This window comes from Lissotriton vulgaris, chromosome 7, assembly GCF_964263255.1.
Source record: "Lissotriton vulgaris chromosome 7, aLisVul1.2, whole genome shotgun sequence".
Classification (NCBI taxonomy): Eukaryota; Metazoa; Chordata; class Amphibia; order Caudata; family Salamandridae; genus Lissotriton; species Lissotriton vulgaris.
This window is the reverse complement of record NC_141695.1, coordinates 1,539,035,023-1,539,054,689: the sequence shown is the minus strand read 5'-3', so window position 1 is coordinate 1,539,054,689 and position 19,667 is coordinate 1,539,035,023. Positions and strand designations below refer to the sequence as shown.

General features: G+C 43.0%; 1 protein-coding gene across 1 annotated transcript in view; it reads right to left on the bottom strand.

The window, feature by feature from the left end:
* The window catches only part of LOC147705955 (bactericidal permeability-increasing protein-like), a 168,549-nt gene that overhangs the window by 83,860 nt on the left and 65,022 nt on the right, over positions 1-19,667 (bottom strand). Inside the window, exon 6 of the mRNA XM_086929580.1 lies at positions 17,166-17,229. Coding sequence (XP_086785706.1) covers positions 17,166-17,229 — 64 coding nt within the window. The remainder of the gene's footprint in view (positions 1-17,165; positions 17,230-19,667) is intronic.

Here is a 19,667-nt window from a genome sequence, read left to right as displayed (position 1 = left end):
GTCCCATGACGGGGCCGTTGAGTAAAAGAGGCTCGGCCTGCTGTCTTAGTCGCCGATACGCCTGATTATCAGATTCTTATCGATCACTTTATGTTGCAGGAGTGGAAAACACAACTGCCCTTGACCATTTATCTTTACTGCGTTCCTACGTATTATACCTTTTATCCGTCATGTAATTGGACTGCTTTATTTCACTTGCCTTTTACTGATTCGAAAACAGTGACTAAAAGTAAAAACTTTACCAATGTAAATACTACTACCATGTTTTGTTTTAAAAACCTTTATTGTGAAAATGTCAGTATACAAATACGAGCCTATAACCACGTGGGCCGGCCACGGAGCAAACTGAAATCGTATATGATGAGGAGACATTTACATTATAGAGGAACGTAACGAGCGGGCCATTAGGTTGCAAGAACTAAGGTGTCTAACAGTTGCGGAATCGGTGGACGTACATTTTGTAATTAAAATACGACAGGGCCACTTACAAAAAAATTATCTAGATATACATTTGCGGGCAAGTACCATGGGTGACGTTAATTCGAACTTTCAATAGTACAGTAATCAATAACACATCAGAACTTAATATCAATAGGGATGTCGAAATATTCAATCAATTCTCGTCCCCGCCCGCCATGAGCATCAAAACTGCATTCATATCTCGTGATATCAAGGTTGTTCAACCAGTACACAACAAGGAGTTACGAGTCCCATTTATACCGGCGCCATTTTGGGCGGGGCCGGGCAGGTCCAAGATATAGTCAAAATGTCTCCACCAACCATCGGCCAGACCAGAACCCCTTTCGGCCCTTTATGCTACAAGATGGTGTCTTCCATTCAGAAAATATTGTTGGCAGCATTTTGAAAGGAAAGATAAACAGCCGTTCTCCTAGTGAGTCTCACATTGTTACATTTAGGAAGAATGTTGAAGAGTAGTATGTGGAAAATCTGAAGCCATTTTTCTACAAACTCTCAATCAGCCTTGGATGGAAAAAAAGAATCCTGAAGAATGTACAAACTGAAAACCAATTTTTGTCTGTATAGCATCAACAGCAACGCTTGAGTCAGCTTTGTGTCAAGCCGCCATTTTGATTCAATCAATAACGTCCCCCTGCACACATTCAGGGACCTGGTCGTGTCTTCAGGTGAAACGGATTGTGGGACAAGAAGCAGAAAGGAAAAGGAAAAAAGTTCCGCCGGACCTCGGGAGCCGGCCGCCTATGTCATGGGCGATCTTTGGCCACACCAGGGCAATAGTGAAGCTGCAGCAGGTGCAAATAAGCTTCAGACAGTCTTACAAGCACTGCTCAGAACTCTCAACTATGGCACTCAACATCCAGGACTTGCCATCCGGATCTTGGCGCCTTGTGCTGGTTCCGACCTATTCACACATCGGTCCACTACTGACATCACCTCATAAACCAACGGGGCACCCCACGCCGACTTTCGGCGCAGCATTGTAGGATGGCCACACCAGTGCGGCAACTTGCTGGACACCACCTCGGTGCCATCCGGATCTCGGCGCGTTCGAGTCACTGTACCGCAAGAGTGACCGGAACTCAGCTGGACACGCCGTCTTTCGGCGCAGCATTGTAGGATGGCCACACCAGTGCGGCAATTTGCTGGACACCACCTCGGTGCCATCCGGATCTCGGCGCGTTCGAGTCACTGTACCGCAAGAGTGACCGGAACCTAGCTGGACACGCCGTCTTTCGGCGCAGCATTGTAGGATGGCCACACCAGTGCGGCAACTTGCTGGACACCACCTCGGTGCCATCCAGATCTCGGCACGCTGTGCTGCCTTCGGCCTACTGTAGCCGCAAGTGCGGACGCAACTCAGTTGGACGTCGAGTGAAACTCTAAGGGGCGCCCCACTGCAGCCGAGGAGCCTCCATCTTGGGGGAGACACACAGCCCCCACTGACTGACGCGACCTTACAGGCCAACGGGGCGCCCCACGCCGACTTTCGGCGCAGCATTGTAGGATAGCCACACCAGTGCAGCAACTTGATGGACAACAACTCGGTGCCATCCGGATCTCGGCGCGTTGTGCTGCCTTCGGCCTATTCGCACATCGGTCCGCTACTGACGCCGCCTCACGTGCCAACGGATTTTCTACGCTTTTTGTAGCCCTATGCCGCATAACAGGTCATGTGACTTGTTTATAAAACTTTTCATTGGTTCATTTTACTTTTGGTTTCCTAATGATGGAAGGCTTGGTCATATGACCTAAAAATAACACTTTTCATTGGTTTAGAACATTTTTTTTTCCCAAACGATGAAAGCCCCACCTTGTTTCTGGATGTTTCAGACTGAAGCTGGCGTCAGCATGAGAGCACCACCATCTCGTGGCTCCGTCGTGGTCATTCCCCGAGCAATCATGGCAGCCGCTCCCCACCGGAAGCCTGCAGGAGTCGAGGGCCCCCAAGACTTTTGTAGAATCTTCACGGCTGAGGGGACGCTTTCGAGAATGGAGCCCAAGCCCTAGCAGGCAAGCGTCCGAGTTCCAAGGTGTCCCAGGGCCATTTTAGTGGACCACGCCCAAATCCGAAGAGCCGTCCACCATTTTAAGAATCCAATGGCAGCCGCCTATCGCTGCACCGCAAGAGTGGGCGCAACTCAACTACATGGTGAGCGAGACGCTGTAGCCGCAAGAGCGGGCGATAAACAGCTGAATGGAGGATGAGGCACAGTGTAGCAAAAGCGGGCGGAATGGCAACTGAAATGGTAAAGGGGCGCCCCAGTACAGCAGACGAGCCTCCACCTGGGGAGGCCCGTTCACGCCGCCTCCCCACGCCCCCCCCGGGGCGCCCCACGCCGTTTTTCGGAGCAGCATTGTAGGATGCCAAAACAAGTGCGGCAAGTTACTGGACATCACCTGGGTGCCATTCACATCTCAGCGCGTTCTGCTGCCTTGGGACTATTCGCACAACAGACCGCTACTGACGAGGCCTCCCCCCGCACCACCCGGGACGCCCCACGCTGTTTTTCTGAGCTGCATTGTAGGAAACCAAAAACCAGTGCGGCACCCAGGTAACATCACCTGGGTGCCGTCCAGAACTCAGCACGTTGTGCTGCCTTGGGACTATTCGCACAAAAGACAGCTACTGACCATTGTTGCTTCTTTTTGCCAAAAAATGTTTAAATGTATTTACAGTTTTTTTTGCGTTCGTTATATTTATAAAGTTAATAAAGTTTTATAATCCTACTTTGTTGGAGTACTATATATTTTTAAAAAATCGGGTGAATGGGGCCTTGAATCGGGTTATTGTCATGTGTGGGCTTTGGAAGTGTGCTGCTACAGGATCGGACATTTCAAACTCAAATGCACGTTCTTTTTCTTACCTTTCCGAAGCATGGAGCGCAATAGCAGGCAGAGAAAGGGTGATGCAAGTGTTGAACACTGCCTAGCCTGGCAAGTTACTGGCAGTGCCCCCCCCCACCCTCCCGCCCGCTCCTGAAAGAGGGCACACACACACCGCCGCCCCGAGTACTTCACATATCTTTAAAAGACCATGCGCTTGTTAATGAGGCTTAAATGGTTTATCACCCCTTCTAGAGCCCCTGCATCGGCCCTCTGACGTTTCCTGGAAGAATTAGCACGTAACACAATACCAAGCCCTGTCAGCTGAAACCCCCGAGGAATCGGGTTTTTGCTTGCAGGAATCGGGAGGCGGGAGACTAGCACTGAAATCGGTAGTCTCACGCCTGAATCGGGAGGGTTGGCATGTCTGGATTCTCTGCAGCTGGGGCCATAAACTACATCCGCAGGGCTAGGTGATAGCCTGGGACCGGCCTGGACAATCGGACACAGAGGAAGAGGAGTGTCAGAGGGTGCGGTAGTGAATAGGGTGAAAGGGAGGTGTCGGGCGGGCACAGGGTGTGATTCTCAGGGAAGAGCAGCGCAGATGGGGGGAAGTTTATGGCCCATGCATGAGAGAGAGAGCGGGGGTGACCAGTGCGTGGGGCAGATGCTTCCGAGGGTGGGGAGCCGTGCTGAGAATCGACGGCGTGCAGAGAGTGGGTCTGGTCAAGGCATCTAAAATGGCTGCCGTGCACGACAAAATTGTGCCATTGGAAAAAAGGCAAGATGGCGCATACAATGTTTATCAATAAGGATTCATTAATAACAAAATATTTTATCGCAGTGACAAATTGGCGGTCAACACTTCCTGATTTCCATCGAATCGAACGTTAACAGACGTCACGCAGCAAAAAAAAAAAAAACGCTCACGCACAGCCGCTGGAAGACATGTATCAACATATATGAGCCTCCTCAGCCACCCTCAGAAAACATAAGGGATCAGGATACGTCTCCCGCACCCCCTTATACCTAGTAATTTAATTAAAACGAAACACAAAATGGCGAATTCCCGTTTCGCTACCAGTTTGCGGCCCAGTTCGCGACCCGAGAAGCACTTCTACCGTGAAAAATCAATTTTTTTTTATTTTCCCCACGGGACCCTTTAATAACCCCAACATCATTCCTAGGGGGTCAAGAGGGGTCTACCTTGCCCCCTTTCATTAAATTCCCCCTTCGTTTTTCACCTCTTCTTCTCTCTCGATCCTACCGAGAGATAAGATGGCGCACGCACAGCCGCTGGAAGACATATATCAACATATATGAGCCTCCTCAGCCACCCTCAGAAAACATAAGGGATCAGGATACGTCTCCCGCACCCCCTTATACCTAGTAATTTAATTAAAACGAAACACAAAATGGCGAATTCCCGTTTCGCTACCAGTTTGCGGCCCAGTTCGGGGCCCGAGAAGCGCTTCTACCGTGAAAAATCAATTTTTTTTATTTTCCCCACGGGACCCTTTAATAACCCCAACATCATTCCTAGGGGGTCAAGAAGGGTCTACCTTGCCCCCTTTCATTAAATTCCCCCTTCGTTTTTCACCTCTTCTTCTCTCTCGATCCTACCGAGAGATAAGATGGCGGCCGCTCCGGACTGTTTAGAATGTTGACAGACACCGGAAAGCCAATCAGCTTCGCATCGCAAAGTTCCGTTTCACGAAAAGTAAGCGGACCGGAGCGCAGCCCGGAGCGCTGTTACAGATATATATCTTGTTTTGAACGTTAATTTCTCAAAATCCACTGGAGCACATATATTGAGACCTAGCAAAGGCACATCGGGCTAACAGTCCCTACAATTTTGCCAAGTTTCCTGCAAATCCATTCAGCCGTTCGAGCTAAAATTGAGGCCAACCGCCCTATGGAAAACTCAATGTTAAAAATGCTTTTTGGGACCCCCCTTTTTTCTCGGCCCCCCCTTGACGAAACCCCCCCAAATTTTCAAGGGCTGCTCAGAAACAAAATGTGCCATTTTCCTGAAAATTTCAGCCGATTCCGTCCACAAACGCCAAAGTTATTAGACATAGAATTTTCAAAAATCCCATAGGGAAAAAATCCTAACTATATATACCTACTGGCGACAGCCAGTAGGTAATATATATATATATATATATATATATATATATATATATATATATATATATATATATATATATATATATATGTATAAATATATTACCTACCGGCGATCACCAGTAGGTAGTTATAGTTAGGACCTAGTTTCCATAGGAAATCTGCAACATTCTATTTGGAATAACTTTGGCGCCGGTCGACGAATGTTCGCCAAATTCTCCAAGGAGATGGGGCGCCCGCTCCACTCCTATCCTGAAAGTATGGGGGTGATTCGTCAAGCGGGGGCTTAGAAAAAAGGGGGTCCCAAAACGTGTTTTCCCCATGCAATTTTCCATAGGGACCTTCAGACACGGCTACAGCTCGAACTGCTGAACGGAATTACACCAAATTTGGCAAAAAGGTAGAGTTTGGTTCGCAGATCACACTTTTTTGTTAAATGGTGTAAATCTGTGTAGTAGTTCCTGAGAAAATCAAAAGTAAAATCAAAGATATATCTATGGACAGAGTAGGGTACGCGTATCATCCGAGGATTATACGCGTACCCTTACGAGCACGAGCTGCATGCTAATTGGCTGTCAACTGTCTGTCAACACTCCAAACCAGGAAGTGTTGGCAGCCATCTTGTGTCTCAGTAGAATCGAGGCACAAGAAAACTGAAAAACAAGTGTGCAAAAGACACAAAGGGGGCAGGGTAGAAACACCCTGACCCCCTAGGCCTGCTCAGGGGGTCCCACAAGGACCCCCAAAGCCGATTTTTCTTTTTTAAATCGCGGGATACGCGAATCGCATGAAACAAAAAAAACCCTGAAGCCCACTTTAGTGGTAATTACCAGGGGCAATGCCATTTATTATAATGGGGGGCCCAGAGGGGCCCCCCAGTCCTGGGGACCGCCACCACCGGGGCTTCTTTTTTATAATAATGGGGGGCCCAGAGGGCCCCCAAGCCCTTGGGACCGCCCCCTTGGGCTTTAATGATACGAATGTGGGGGGCTCACAGCCCCCCACAGCTCTGTGGACTGCCACCCCCAGGGCTTCTTTTTTTTTAATAATGGGGGACCCCCAGCCCTGGGGACCGTCACCCACCGGGTCATTAACATTATGTATGTGGGGGTCTCACAGCCCCCCGCAGCCACGGGGGCCACCACCCCTGGGGCTTCTTATTTTTTATTATAATGGGGTGCCCAGAGGGGCCCCCCAGCCCTGAGGACTGCCTCCCCCGGGGCTTTAACATTATGTATGCGGGGGGCTCTCGCCCCCCCTCCCGCAGCCCCGTGGACCGCCACTCCCCGGGCATTGGTCATTGGTTTAATATGCGCGGGCGGCTCCCAGCCCTGCAGCATATGTAAATGTGTGGGGGGGCTGAAAGGCCCCCCCAAGTCCCGGGGTCCCACACCTTCCCAGGGCACTAACAGCTAGATTCATCATTGTCCCGTTTAGCGAGTCCTTAATGGCGATTATTAAGGAATCGCTATTAAGGACTTGCAAAACAGGATTCATGTAGGAATTGCTAAATAAATAGCGATTCCTACACATTCCTTATTTGCGATTAGCAAATTGCTAATCGCAAATAAGGAATAACTCCCCATTCATTCCTATGGGCCTAAAGGCTAAAAAAAATCTAAAAAATGTAGAATGTGTGCAGTCACTTTTTCAGTTCTAGAGTAGTTAATAGTGTTGGTTGTTTAGAATTAGGCTTGTGTTTGAAATCTACAATTTTCCAGTCAGTATACATACACTACTGCAAACTCTCTGTTACAGATTTAAAAGCCTCTTGTGCCTCTTTGTGCTGCCATTGTGTCACTTTTTTTGATGTAATGTTCGTGCCAATAATGCAGCAGATTTCTTATGTATTTGCAAAATGAGTCAAGATAATATAGTAAAATGCAGCAGTAATATATACGTAGAATGTGTTTAGTCACCTTACCGTTTCTAGACTAGTAAATGTTTTTTGGCAAAATGCAAGGTCTAATATTTTTGTGCGTCTGTGTGCATTTAGGAATTATTCTGAGAGAAGCATTTTTGTACGTGTTGTGTTTGCAGACACAAGTGCTTAAAAACCTATCCTTTTTTCAAGTTTTGATAGAATTAGAAACCAGTTATTGCTTTTGTATTTGCAAAATGACTCATGGTTGTACAGTAAAATGCAGTATTTATATTTCTGGAATGTGTGCAGTCATATTAGCCTTTCAAGAGTAGATAATAGTGTTGCTTGGCTAGAATCAGACTTGTGTTTCAAATCTACAATTTACCAGTCAGTATACATACACTGCTGCATACACTCTGGGGCACATTTACAGCCCCTTGTGCCTCTTTGTTGTACTATTGTGTCACTTTTTGGATGTAAAAAAAAAAAAATCAAGCACTTATGAAGTCAGTCAGGTACTGTCCTTGCAAAACTGTAATCATTCAGTCAGTACCTAAGTACTCATGCAGCGAAGTAGGCCTTAGGGCATGAACTGCTTCAAACCCCTATGCACTATGCATGTAGTCTTGTATCTACCTGGACACTTGTATTTGTATTTGTAGTTGAATTTATAGAGCGCACAGCTACCCACAAGGGGTCTCCCGGCGCCAATAGAGTAGTGATTACAAATCGCAGTTGTTATTGAGGAAAGAGCCAGGTTTTAAGGTCTCTGCGGAATTTCATCAGAGATGGTTCAAGTTTCAATGTAACCGGAAGAGAATTCCACAGCCTGAGGGCGACGCAGGAGAAAGAGCGTCCGCCCATTCTCATCAATTTGAAGCGTGGAGTCAGGAAGTTTCCTTGGGATGAGGATCTGAGGAGGCGGGGTGGAGAGTATTGTTGAACAAGGGACTGTAGGTAGGCAGGAGCCGACCCTTGTTTGATTTTGTGCATAAAGCTTAAAGTCACGTTAATGGACTTACCGCTGCCTTGGTAATAGGCCCATTTCACGATAAACTTATTGTGAAAGGGGGCGTGCAGTGGGTGTTGCGGTGAGCGTTCCACCGCAACTCCCATTCACTTCGACGCAGCCACCTATTATCAAGAGAGGCGATAATAGGTGGCAGCGCCAAATTTAAGAACAGGAAAGACCTGTTCTTAAGGTGGCGAAATGAGGAGAAATGCTTCATTTCTCCTCGTTTTTGCTTTTTCCATGTGTGCTGCCTTGTGCAGCATACATCGAAAAAGTAAAATGGCAAGGTTTCTTTATGCCAAGGTTTTTTAATCTACAGGAAGGTGTCCATTCCTGTACATAAACAAACCTCTTATTAAAAATGCCAATTTGTAACTTACATGTGTGCTGCATGAAGCATGTAAGTTACAAAATGGAATTTAAGCTTTGTTTATGCTGAGGAAGTAACACCTTCCTGTACATAAAGTTATGCTGTAGCACCTCCCTATAGTTCTGCACTTTCACATTCACCATACACTAACAATGTATTCTTTCATTCAATCATGCACTACACATTCATTAAAAAAAACTTTTACACACTATCATACAAATATAGCTCTTTTTTTGGCCAGTGAAGTTAGTTCTTAAAATAATTATTTTTTTTGTCTTTTTTGTTGTTTAGAATTTTTGGGGGATTTTTTTGAACAATTTTTTGCTTTTTTTGGTTTATTTTAAAAGGAAAATAGGGAACTGTATAAACAAAACAGTCTGGAACTGGAACAAATGAAGAAAAAAAAATTAACGGTGGGAGCAACGGTGCTCCTGTTTCCGTCTGCAAATTAAATCAATGAACTGTTCCCCATAACATATGGTTTCCTTACAAAATTTACACAAAATAATCAAATCAGCAAAATCCGGATGGATGTCCGGATGAGGGCTTGATGGTGCAGTGGAAGTGCTGACTACAGCTGGTGGAGGGTCTTCTCGCAGCCTTGCACATGCAGCTCTCACATAATTACGAGGATGTAGTGACTTCACATGCTTTACCATGTTGGCAATTCCAAACGAATATTTCTTATTCGGATCACCTCTTGAAAGGACGGTCCCACACACCTTACAGGTGACCTTTTATTAACTTTCTTTTCACATTCCTTAAAGGAGATTTTTTTCCAAATTAATGCTCCTGTCCTCTTCGGGCTGGGTCTTCTTGCACAAATTCTTCCTCAGAAGAGTGTTCTGATGTATCTTCACCTTGCTGTGCAGCCATGATGAAGATGTAATGAAGAAAGAGCAAACTTCACAAAAAGGTGTTTCTTCAGTGAAGGTCAAAGAAGAAAGAATAAAATGGGTGGGGTCCTTCAACAGTTAGAATAGGAGGTATTATGAACCAATCAAATCTGTTGTTTTGAAGTCACATGGGGTGCCCGTAGGGTGCGCTTATGGTTCGTGTACGTACGATGTACCCCGCGATTTGCGTAATTGCTTTTAAAAGTAATATACGCTTATTAAAAGTAAATGAATACTATTTTCATGATAACCTCAGATAATGTCTTGCCTTAAAATTTACATTTGACACCCACTAGCACCCCAAATACAGGCTTGTGTGCAATGTGGCACACATACATGCCCTAAGGGCATGTCTGTGTGTCACATTGCACAGGTGTGCATGCACAGATGTGCATGCACACCTGAATTCGGTAGTTTACCACACAATAGAATTGTGTGGTAAAATACCGACTCTAAAGGGCCTGTGGCACTGTAAACTGTGCCAGCTACATTTGTATTACAGAATCGGTATATTTACCGATTCGGTAATTTACCGAATCGGTAATTTTACCGAATCGGTAAATATACAGATTCTGTAATTTTCAGCCCCCTACATCTGAAAACCCTTATACCGGTCGGAAACAGCCGAAATCGGCCATTTCCGACCGGTATTAGGGCTCCTACATCTGGCCCTTGGTTGTTTCGCTCATCTCTTGGCAGTTATTGGACAGAAAAATCCTATAATCTGCAAAAAGCTATGCAAATAGGTATAACATCCTGTCCTCAAGCGGAGTTTCATTTCCTCCCAAGTTATCCGTCTGCTACCCGCATAACTCGGTATCCATGGGAATTCCAAAACTGAAGCACTGGTTTGGATACATTGAATCGTAAAACTTCAGAATCACATAACCTCACAGTCTATGGCAATACAGTACCTGTCTTGCCATAAAAAAACCTTGAAGCTATCTGCTATCTCTAATAAAACCTTATATCTTGTTTTTTTGGTAGTCTAGAAATGTTTAAAAGGTAGTTAGGTCTATTTTGAGTTCCTGAGCCATTCTAGCCAAATGAAAGGCCTCAACCACCCCAGAGTCCTGTCCCTATGAACAGTGATATCCAAACGAGAGGCCTGATATAAGAATACAATCCGGTAGCGCAAAATCGCCTTGTTCCCCGTCTAGTTGTAGTTTAGAGAATTTCATCCTCGAGGTTTTTCCATTCTATGTGACTCTATGATCTGGGAATCTAGCTATTTAAAAAGCCTTTCTTTATTTTAACAGGAATAAAAATAGAGGCAGAATAGAAATTTTAATTAAGGAAACCCTGCCTATTAACGTCAGAAGTAGTATACATCTAGCCAGGAGAATCCTAACTTTCACCATAGCTTTGTAGTTCAGCTGAAACAGCTCAGAATAATAATTATTAGTTAGTAGGATACTGAAGTAATGAATTGGTCGTTGGACATTATATGGGTGCTGAAAGTCCGGGGGCAACACTTTGGGTGGAGTGTTAAGTATCAAGGACTCAGTTTTACTAGGATTAATCTTGTATCCTCCTATCTTCGTACACTTCTGAATTTGGTTTATGGTCCCTTTGATGTTGAAGCTGTCAGCTCTCAAATAAAGAATCATATTGTCCTCAAACAACCGGATGTTAGACATCCCAGCTATCGGGGGGGGGGAGACTATGGTTTCCTCGAAAAGAGTTCTAACCACCAACAGTTCGATAAATTAGGCAAAAAGAAGAGTGCCTTTAATAATGTTGACAATGCCATAATTAGTTGCATGGTAGATAATACATGCCACTGGTCCATGATACAGATTCTGAAGCACAGGGATAGTGTGATGAGGAAACCAAAACCTTACCAGCATAAAAAACAAGGCATCTCAAATCACTAAACCAAAAGCCTTGTTGGCATTATACATTACCTTTGCTGCTAAGTCTTGATGGATGGAGAAAAAATATATAGATTTTATCAAAAAATTCCTATTGTCTACCATCTACCTATTGGACAAGAACCCATTCTGAGCCTTATGTACCAGAGGTTCATCTATTGTAATGATACATGTTGCCCAAAGCCAGCCGCGGTTTGCATAACTTGCATGTTTGACTCATGCGGAGGTTCGAGCAGTGGAGGGATAAACATTTTTTTTTTAAACTTACCTTACCGGGTCCTGCGCCTCCTCTGCTCCAGGCCGGGTCCCGTTTCCTGGCCCAGGAAGCATGCATCCCACCTCCCCTCCCCAAAGCCAATCACAACACTGCAATCGCAGTATTGTGATTGGTGTAGACAGCGCCCAGCCAGGCACCTGTAGGGAGGCCATTTTCTCCATGTAGGCTGAATGCAGCCTACATAGAGAAAATGTAGTGTGCTCATGACTGATATGGTCGGCCCCAGAGGGCCAACCAAACAGTCAGGGCCCACAACAGTGAGCAAGTTACTACTCCCCTACCCACCCACCCGCCCGCCATCAACCAGGCATAACCATCCAGCTATACTATGCCTTCTGCTTTCTTGCAGCGCGAGAAGCAGAAACATAAAATGGTATTTAAAACACCATCTTATGTTTCTGCTTCTCGCACTGCGAGGAAGGAGTGGGGCAACGCTCCTCCGCCCTAATTGGGGAGCCGCCCCTGCCCAAACCATTGCAGACAGCTTATAGACTGCATTTAGCAGACTTATTGGGTGGTAGGAGTTCACATTCAAAGAGGGTTAACCTTTTTTCAGCAAGCATATTGTTTCCGCAAGACGGGGGTCTCACTTTGTGAGATGTAGTAAGACGCATCTGAATTAGACACCTTGTAGCCATTCTGGGAATTTGATGCCAAGCTCATGCTTGCACAATTGGTCCACAGGGATGAGTCTGCTGCATGATAATTCTTCCAAGCTTATGTCCCCGTATAAAGTCCAGCCAATTAATTTGGGATCTTTATAGTGTACATCAAAGCCAGGAACATGTATGGATTAAGACATAAACGGATAGGACATGCATATAGAGGGATACTCCAAAGACCCGCTCCGGGTAGTTAAAGAGCTCCCTGCCTGACGTCTCGCGACAGAGCCATTTCTAGCTGCAATGAGAAACCTGGTGGTCATCCCTTACGTAGTGTCAAAGCCTGAAATCTTCAGTCGGGCTTGTGTCACATTCTGCACCCCACACCACAAGACAGCCTCAAGACAGATAAGGCAGACTGAGATTGACGGACTATCCGAATGCAAAAACGTGTCCGTGCAGAGACCTGAATGCTGGAAAGCCAATACTCGTTTCAGGGCGTGGAGTTCAAAGTGGAATTTGTGATCCTCTGTATTCCATTAGAAACTCGCATCATGGCTGCAGTTCCAAGAATGCAAAGAAAACTCCTAGACTAGATGAACTACTCATGAATGGAAATGAGAAACCTGAGAGCTGTGATACCTCACTTAACAATTGTTCTCACTGTTGGTACCTTTAACTTACGTGTTAAACCTACAGAACTAATGCTGCTTGTTTTTTTCAGTATCTAGAAGATTCAGAATAAATGGCACTATTGCGCCAAATCTCCTTTGAGATGTCAGGTGAAAAACAACCTTTGAAAGACAAGTGAATAAAATTAGGTATAGTGACAAAACTTTGTACTCTCCGTCACTGCAAACAATGTAATTTTCGACGTACTGAAGGACTTTGGGGCATATTATCAAGGGGTTTTATCTTCCCTTTTTTGGCTTTAAAAGCCAAGAAAGCGGAGATAAAATTATCTCCCTATTACCTAGCTGTCGCTAACACAAGTTAGCGACAGCTAGTAGGAGATAGCGACCATCTTGGGCCCCGCTTTGCATGTCAGTAAAATTTATCACTAATGACATGCAAAGTGGGCGTGCCAAGATGTTAGCGACTGGAAACAGTCGCTAACATCGCTATCTCCTAGTACCAACTTTTGGAGATATTCGCGCTAAGTGGGGAATATCCGCAAAAGCTAACACCTGCCCCTGAGCAGTTCTTAGCCATGTTATCCAATGGTAGGTGGATAACATGGCTAAGAGCATTAGCTCGGAAATGCATGAATATCGCTGACTTTTCAGCGATATTCATGCATTTCGGCCGATTTTTATCGCTTAGGAGATAAACCTTGATAATAGCAAGGTTCCTAAGCGATAAAAATTGCCGCAGCTCGGCGATACAAATATTGCCGCTAAGCCAACATAGCGATAATTATCGCTAGTTGTAATATGCCCCTTTGTTATACAAAAATATCCTAAAGTCAATTTATTTGGAAAAACAGGCAGCTAACTTGGTAAAGACTCTGAGGCATACTTTAATAAGCGAATAAAAGGGATATATCATGAAGACTTCACTGAGCTGGAGGTGGGACCTCAGTAAATATGGCTACCACTACTAAACCTGATCTGTTCTGGGGAGGTATGCAACGTTTTGTCATGCAAAATGAAGGATTTGCCATAAAGGTACAAAGAATATACATGGATCGTGAACGTTCATGTGAATATGGCTTTCACTTGAAAATGTTTGCTTTTGTAAATATTCTTCCAATATGTGTTGAGTTACCTGAGAGGAATAGCTAATCAATATATGCACTTTCATACAAAATGCTCCCAGTTACATATTTGACACTGTTCCAGACTACTCACTACTCATGAGAAAAGTCAAATCATGGATTACCCTTGTGTAGTAAGTGCTTGGGAGATCTGCGCACCAATTCATGTTTAAGGTCGAAAACGACCTAAATGCTGAGGCGTAAGAAAAGTGAACAATGGTAGGCCTATGATTGTGACCTCTAAGAAACTTGAGTGCATTGGTAAATCTGATCCTTTGTGCATGACTGCTCTTGTGTGGATAGTTTAATCCTATTTGCTAATATTATTTTTCTTGCAATGACCTTAACGTCTGTAGAAATCAACCCACCCTCCACCTGGCCCTACTGCTCTTACCTGCATGGGCCGCCATGCATTACTTTGCAATAATTGCATGTTTGTAATATATTTTAATTAACAATAATCAATTATTATTTGCTAAATTTGTAGTGTAGATACAGTTTTCTTTGTAGGTATATAATCAATTTAAACATATATAGCCATTTTCAACAAACAAATATTTTTTCACGTTTTTTTTAAATTATATTTTATCAGCATATATCTATATACATATTTATCTATATATATATATATATATATATATATATATACATACATATATATATATATATATATATATATATATATATATATATATGTATATATATATATATATATATATACATATATATATATACATATATATATATATATATATATATATATATATATATATATATATATATATATATATGTATATATATATATATATATATATATATACACATATATATATATATATACATATATAAAATTATAAACATTATTACATAAAATGTTGGTAGAGAGGATGTGTTAAATGTTTTTAAGGCCAATCTTTGTTAGTGAACGTTATTTAAGTCTGTTGTTAGCCATTGTAGGATGTGTTAGTTAAGCTAGGTAAGCCCAAAATGCCTTATTGTAAAATGGAATATTTATATGTATTTTATATGTGTTTTCTATGTATTTGATATTGTTGTACTGTGTTTCTACTGTGGTGTTTTTTGTATGATGGTTCAGAATGTTGTTGGGTAGGTTTATATGCTTTTACTTTACAGATTTTCTTCCTGGACTTTATTTTTAACCTGGAGAATTTCAATGTTTTCAAAATAAAAAACCTTTGGGGGGTCATTACGATGGCAGGCGGACTTGAGTCCACCTCCCATCATGGTGGTGCTTCAGACCGCTTGCCTCTATGGTGGTGGTCCCGCAAGTAAAATAACGATGCGACCATCTTGCATCTTTACCATTGCGGCGGGTGCTGCTGGCTGCAGTACCCGCCGCAATGTGAAAAATGCATGTAGTACATTTCAATGCACTACGAGGCAGGTACCACGCAGTGCCTGCCACTTAGTGCAGGGATAAGTAGGGGGTACCATGGGTACCCCCCAGTGCATCATCACCTCCCCCCAACACCAGGGGGGGCCCGCAACATGCCCCTGGAACCAATCTCCGCCAGCCCTTCAATAGCAGTGTACCCGCCACAGAAAGGCTGGCTGTGACCAGCATTGTAATTTGGCAGACTGTGCTTGCTAGGCACCACCACCATTTTGCAGATGCTGACAACTCTGCCAGGTAATCAGAACGATTGCCTGTGTTGGATCCGTGGCGGGCAGCCTTTGCGCCTGCTATGGTCGCGGTCCGATTTTGCAGCCATCCTAATTTGGTGGGAGTAAAATTGCTGACCGATGGCAGAGGGTCTACCACCGCATTGCTGGCGGTGACGGGCCTCCCGCCACCATAATCACCTCTTTCGTTATTTTTTTTTGCTAACAATTCTTTTACTGTGACGTTCATTGTTTTGCTTGTTTTGAGCCTTCAGTATTTTTCCTCAGTTAAGGGATCCCTTGGATGGTTAGAGTCGTAGTGGATATTTGAGTTTTGTCTGGTGTAGTTTGGGATTTTTTTGGACTCTTATTAGGTATTTTTTTGGAACGTCCTTTCACTTATCAGGCTTTCAGCTACAAATTTGTTAGTGTTATTTTTAATTTTATTTATGGTAATAGGTTTGAAATATTAATGCGGTGATGTTATGAATGTTGATTTATAGTGTATATAACTTTTTTATCATAATTAAATATGTGTATAGATGAAAAAAAGAGTGTTTATTTAAAAACAATATAGGTGTGTAATATAAGGAAATGGAGATATGTGAGTTAAGTGATTTGCCATTGGCAGCCCGGTTAACCTTAAAAAAGGACGCCCTGTGAGTGTAGTTTTCTGAAAAGGGAACAGCATTTCCAACTACTCTAGCAAGTTGACACAACCATACATACCATGACTGAAGCCTTCCCCAAGATACATGAAACTGCTGAAGAAAAACAGCTTATCAATTTACCAACCCACCGAAAAGGCAAGATTCTGTGCTTAATCCGCACTTTCAGCACAGATTGTATCTACCACTCACCATAGCTCCTCAACCAGACTAACTATGCAGCTATACCTTGTGATCTTTCTCTGTTCGAAACCTGCCCGCTGGTGACAAACAAAGGCATCTATTCATTCTAAACTTCCCAATCAAGGCACTCGATGATGAATTAATCACCTTGGCTCAAGCATCAAATATTCTTGTAAAGTGGTGAAATGGATGTGTGTTATATTTACAAAGAAGTAGCACTCCAGCCAAACTCCAAATCAGACCCTTTGTACTTTTAACCCCGTTAGATAAACTGAGAATAATATCAGTAGCAATGTGACAGCATATATGGCAATGGAATTTCCCCAACATTTCCAGATACAAATTTGCATTTATGTAGAAACAGTTTTCACATACATTTGTACAGCCTGATCAGTGTAAAACGGCACTTTGCACCACTTGATCCACAATTGTTCACAGATTGATCTACAATAAGGCTGCGCCCAGGCAATTTATGGATTACCTGGTTCAACTGCCCTCCTGCAAGACATGTTTGGGTGCAGACTTTGCTTTTTTACTGCACAGCATCATAATTTAACATTGTTTTTCTTTTAGAAAAGATGACATTCCAGGTACTAACTTGTACCCTTACCTTCTGGCTAAGGTTCTTGCAGATTGGCTTCTCCAGGAAGACAGAAAACAGATTGTACAGCCAGCTACTCAGGAAGACAGTAAAGGATACAGTTAACACTAGCCTTCGGTGTTAGTTTTTTTAGACCTTCTATATTTTTGTTATAGCAAACTAACTAACAATCTGAAATCCAGTGCACTTTAATTGTATTTGGATGTAGTTTATCAAATATCATATTTTACAATTGCCAATTATTACATCCAATGCTGTCAATAAGGATAGCATGTAAATAAGATAATATAACTATTTTGGAACAGCAGCTGTAGTATTATGTTTGGGTTTAGTTTTTCCCCCTCCGAGCCTCGTGGTTTGTATACTAGGTATCTTAGGGTCAGCTGTGCAAACATTAAGAACAGACAATTCCAAATGCGATTTTTTTTCTCAAACGCTATTTGGTAATTGGTATTCTTAACATATGAAACTTTTTTAATTAGCAATTCCTAGCGGGTCGCAAATCGGCCTATGTCATGAATATTAATTAGGTGGGTCGCAATTTGCAACCTGTTCGAAATAACAGACATCACAGAATTGGTGGTCTTCAGAGCACGATGTCTGAGATTACTTTTAAATAAGGAAATATATATTTACATCTATCTATCTATCTATCTATCTATCTATCTATCTATCTATCTATCTATCTATCTATCTATCTATCTATGTAGATAGATAGATAGATAGATAGATAGATAGATAGATAGATAGATAGATAGATAGATAGATAGATAGATAGATAGATAGATAGATAGATAGATAGATAGATAGATAGATAGATAGATAGATAGATATTCAAATACGTTCAAATACGATCCATTTTCCCTAAACGAAAACAGGATGTATTTAAGAAAAAAATAGAAGCATTTAATTGAATTCTATTGCAAAACATTAATACATACCATATGGAATCATTGTTTGGAAGGGACGCTCTGAACGCACCCCTTCCAAATAGCGTTTTTTTTTAATAATACTCTAATCCCATTTAGAGATTTGGTAACATTTTAGTACATTTGTGGAAGCCATTTAACTGTCGCAAATTCCGTGACTGCTAAACAGTTTAATACAGCTGACTCTTGGTGGACCTTTTGTTTGAGTTTCCAGGGTGCAGCTGAATTTTTTCCCCCACTATTTTTATTGTGACTTTTCACAATGTTTTTGAACTGGCCTTTCATTGTCCACGTTAAAGGAACGGATGACTTTTATGGTGCTTGGTGCTTTTGACACAGATCCCTACCTATGATAAAAGTTAAAAAGGACACGCGAGGCAGGTGTAATTTGCGAGGAAAGCTTCCTCTCTCAAAGCCTTTCCAATTTGCCATGTACTGTACAACACATATACTTGGACCGGAAGTGTTAAATCATAACAAAGCATAGTATTTTGCACCCTTCCAGTTCCAAACCTATTTTAAACATCACACACACACCCTTACACCATGGTATACTGATGTGTGCATGGCAGAGGGCACACTGCTCGCCTGGTGTTTCCTTGTAGGTCTCAACCGCACCCTCATGCAACACAGGGGTGGAGCAGTTTGATATGGATCCGTTTGTATAAAAAAAATTGTTTAAATTAAGGATTCACTGGTACCTAAAGCCCATGAGACCAAAAATGAAATAAACACATATTTTAATGCTAGTGGCAGGAATTATATCAAGTTCTCATACTAGAACTGAACGTCCAAGAACTGTGACGCACTCTGTTGCTTTTCAGGTAGCTTTGCACCCTACATTATACATATCCAGGGTGTGATGAAAAGGGCATGAACGATCATTAAACTGATTAATATATAAAAAATGCTTGTGATTCTAGACACACGCCCACACATTCATCACGTACTGAGAGTTGCCAATGGTGCCAGTATACTACGTATTGTGTGATACATCCCTTGCCTCTGCTGACATTGTGAGCCTCCTGAAGATTACACTCAAAATGTGAATGAGTCCTAACTTGATTGATATAGACTTGTGTTTTGCAAAGTAATCAGGTATTTTTCAGGGTGGCATGCAGATGGGTTTCCTGTGATGCATCAGGGTGTGAGGCGAGTGGGTTTCAGGTAACATACCCATGGAATTCTCCTTGCACAGCAGGCTCCAAACACATTGCTCCAGCCAGTGGTGTCTCTTCTACTGGCACTTCACTCCACTGAATCATCAGCAAAAATGCTTGGCAATAAATGTACTGCAGCACCTTACTGAATCCATGAAATACAGTTTATTCCTACCTAGACATTTCCCTTTTGCTGTTCCCACTTTACTTCCTATACCCAGATTGGAGGGTAACTATGATGCATGCACTGTATTGCATGTCAAAGATATTGCAAACATAATATACATGTGTGTGTTATTTGTATAGCATGAATCTAGCTAAAAGGCAGTGGAACCCTCTACAGGGTTAAAGGGAAGCATACGGTCAATGTGTTGGGAGAGGTGCCAGGGTTATAGGAACAGAGGTGTACTGTCAGGGTATCA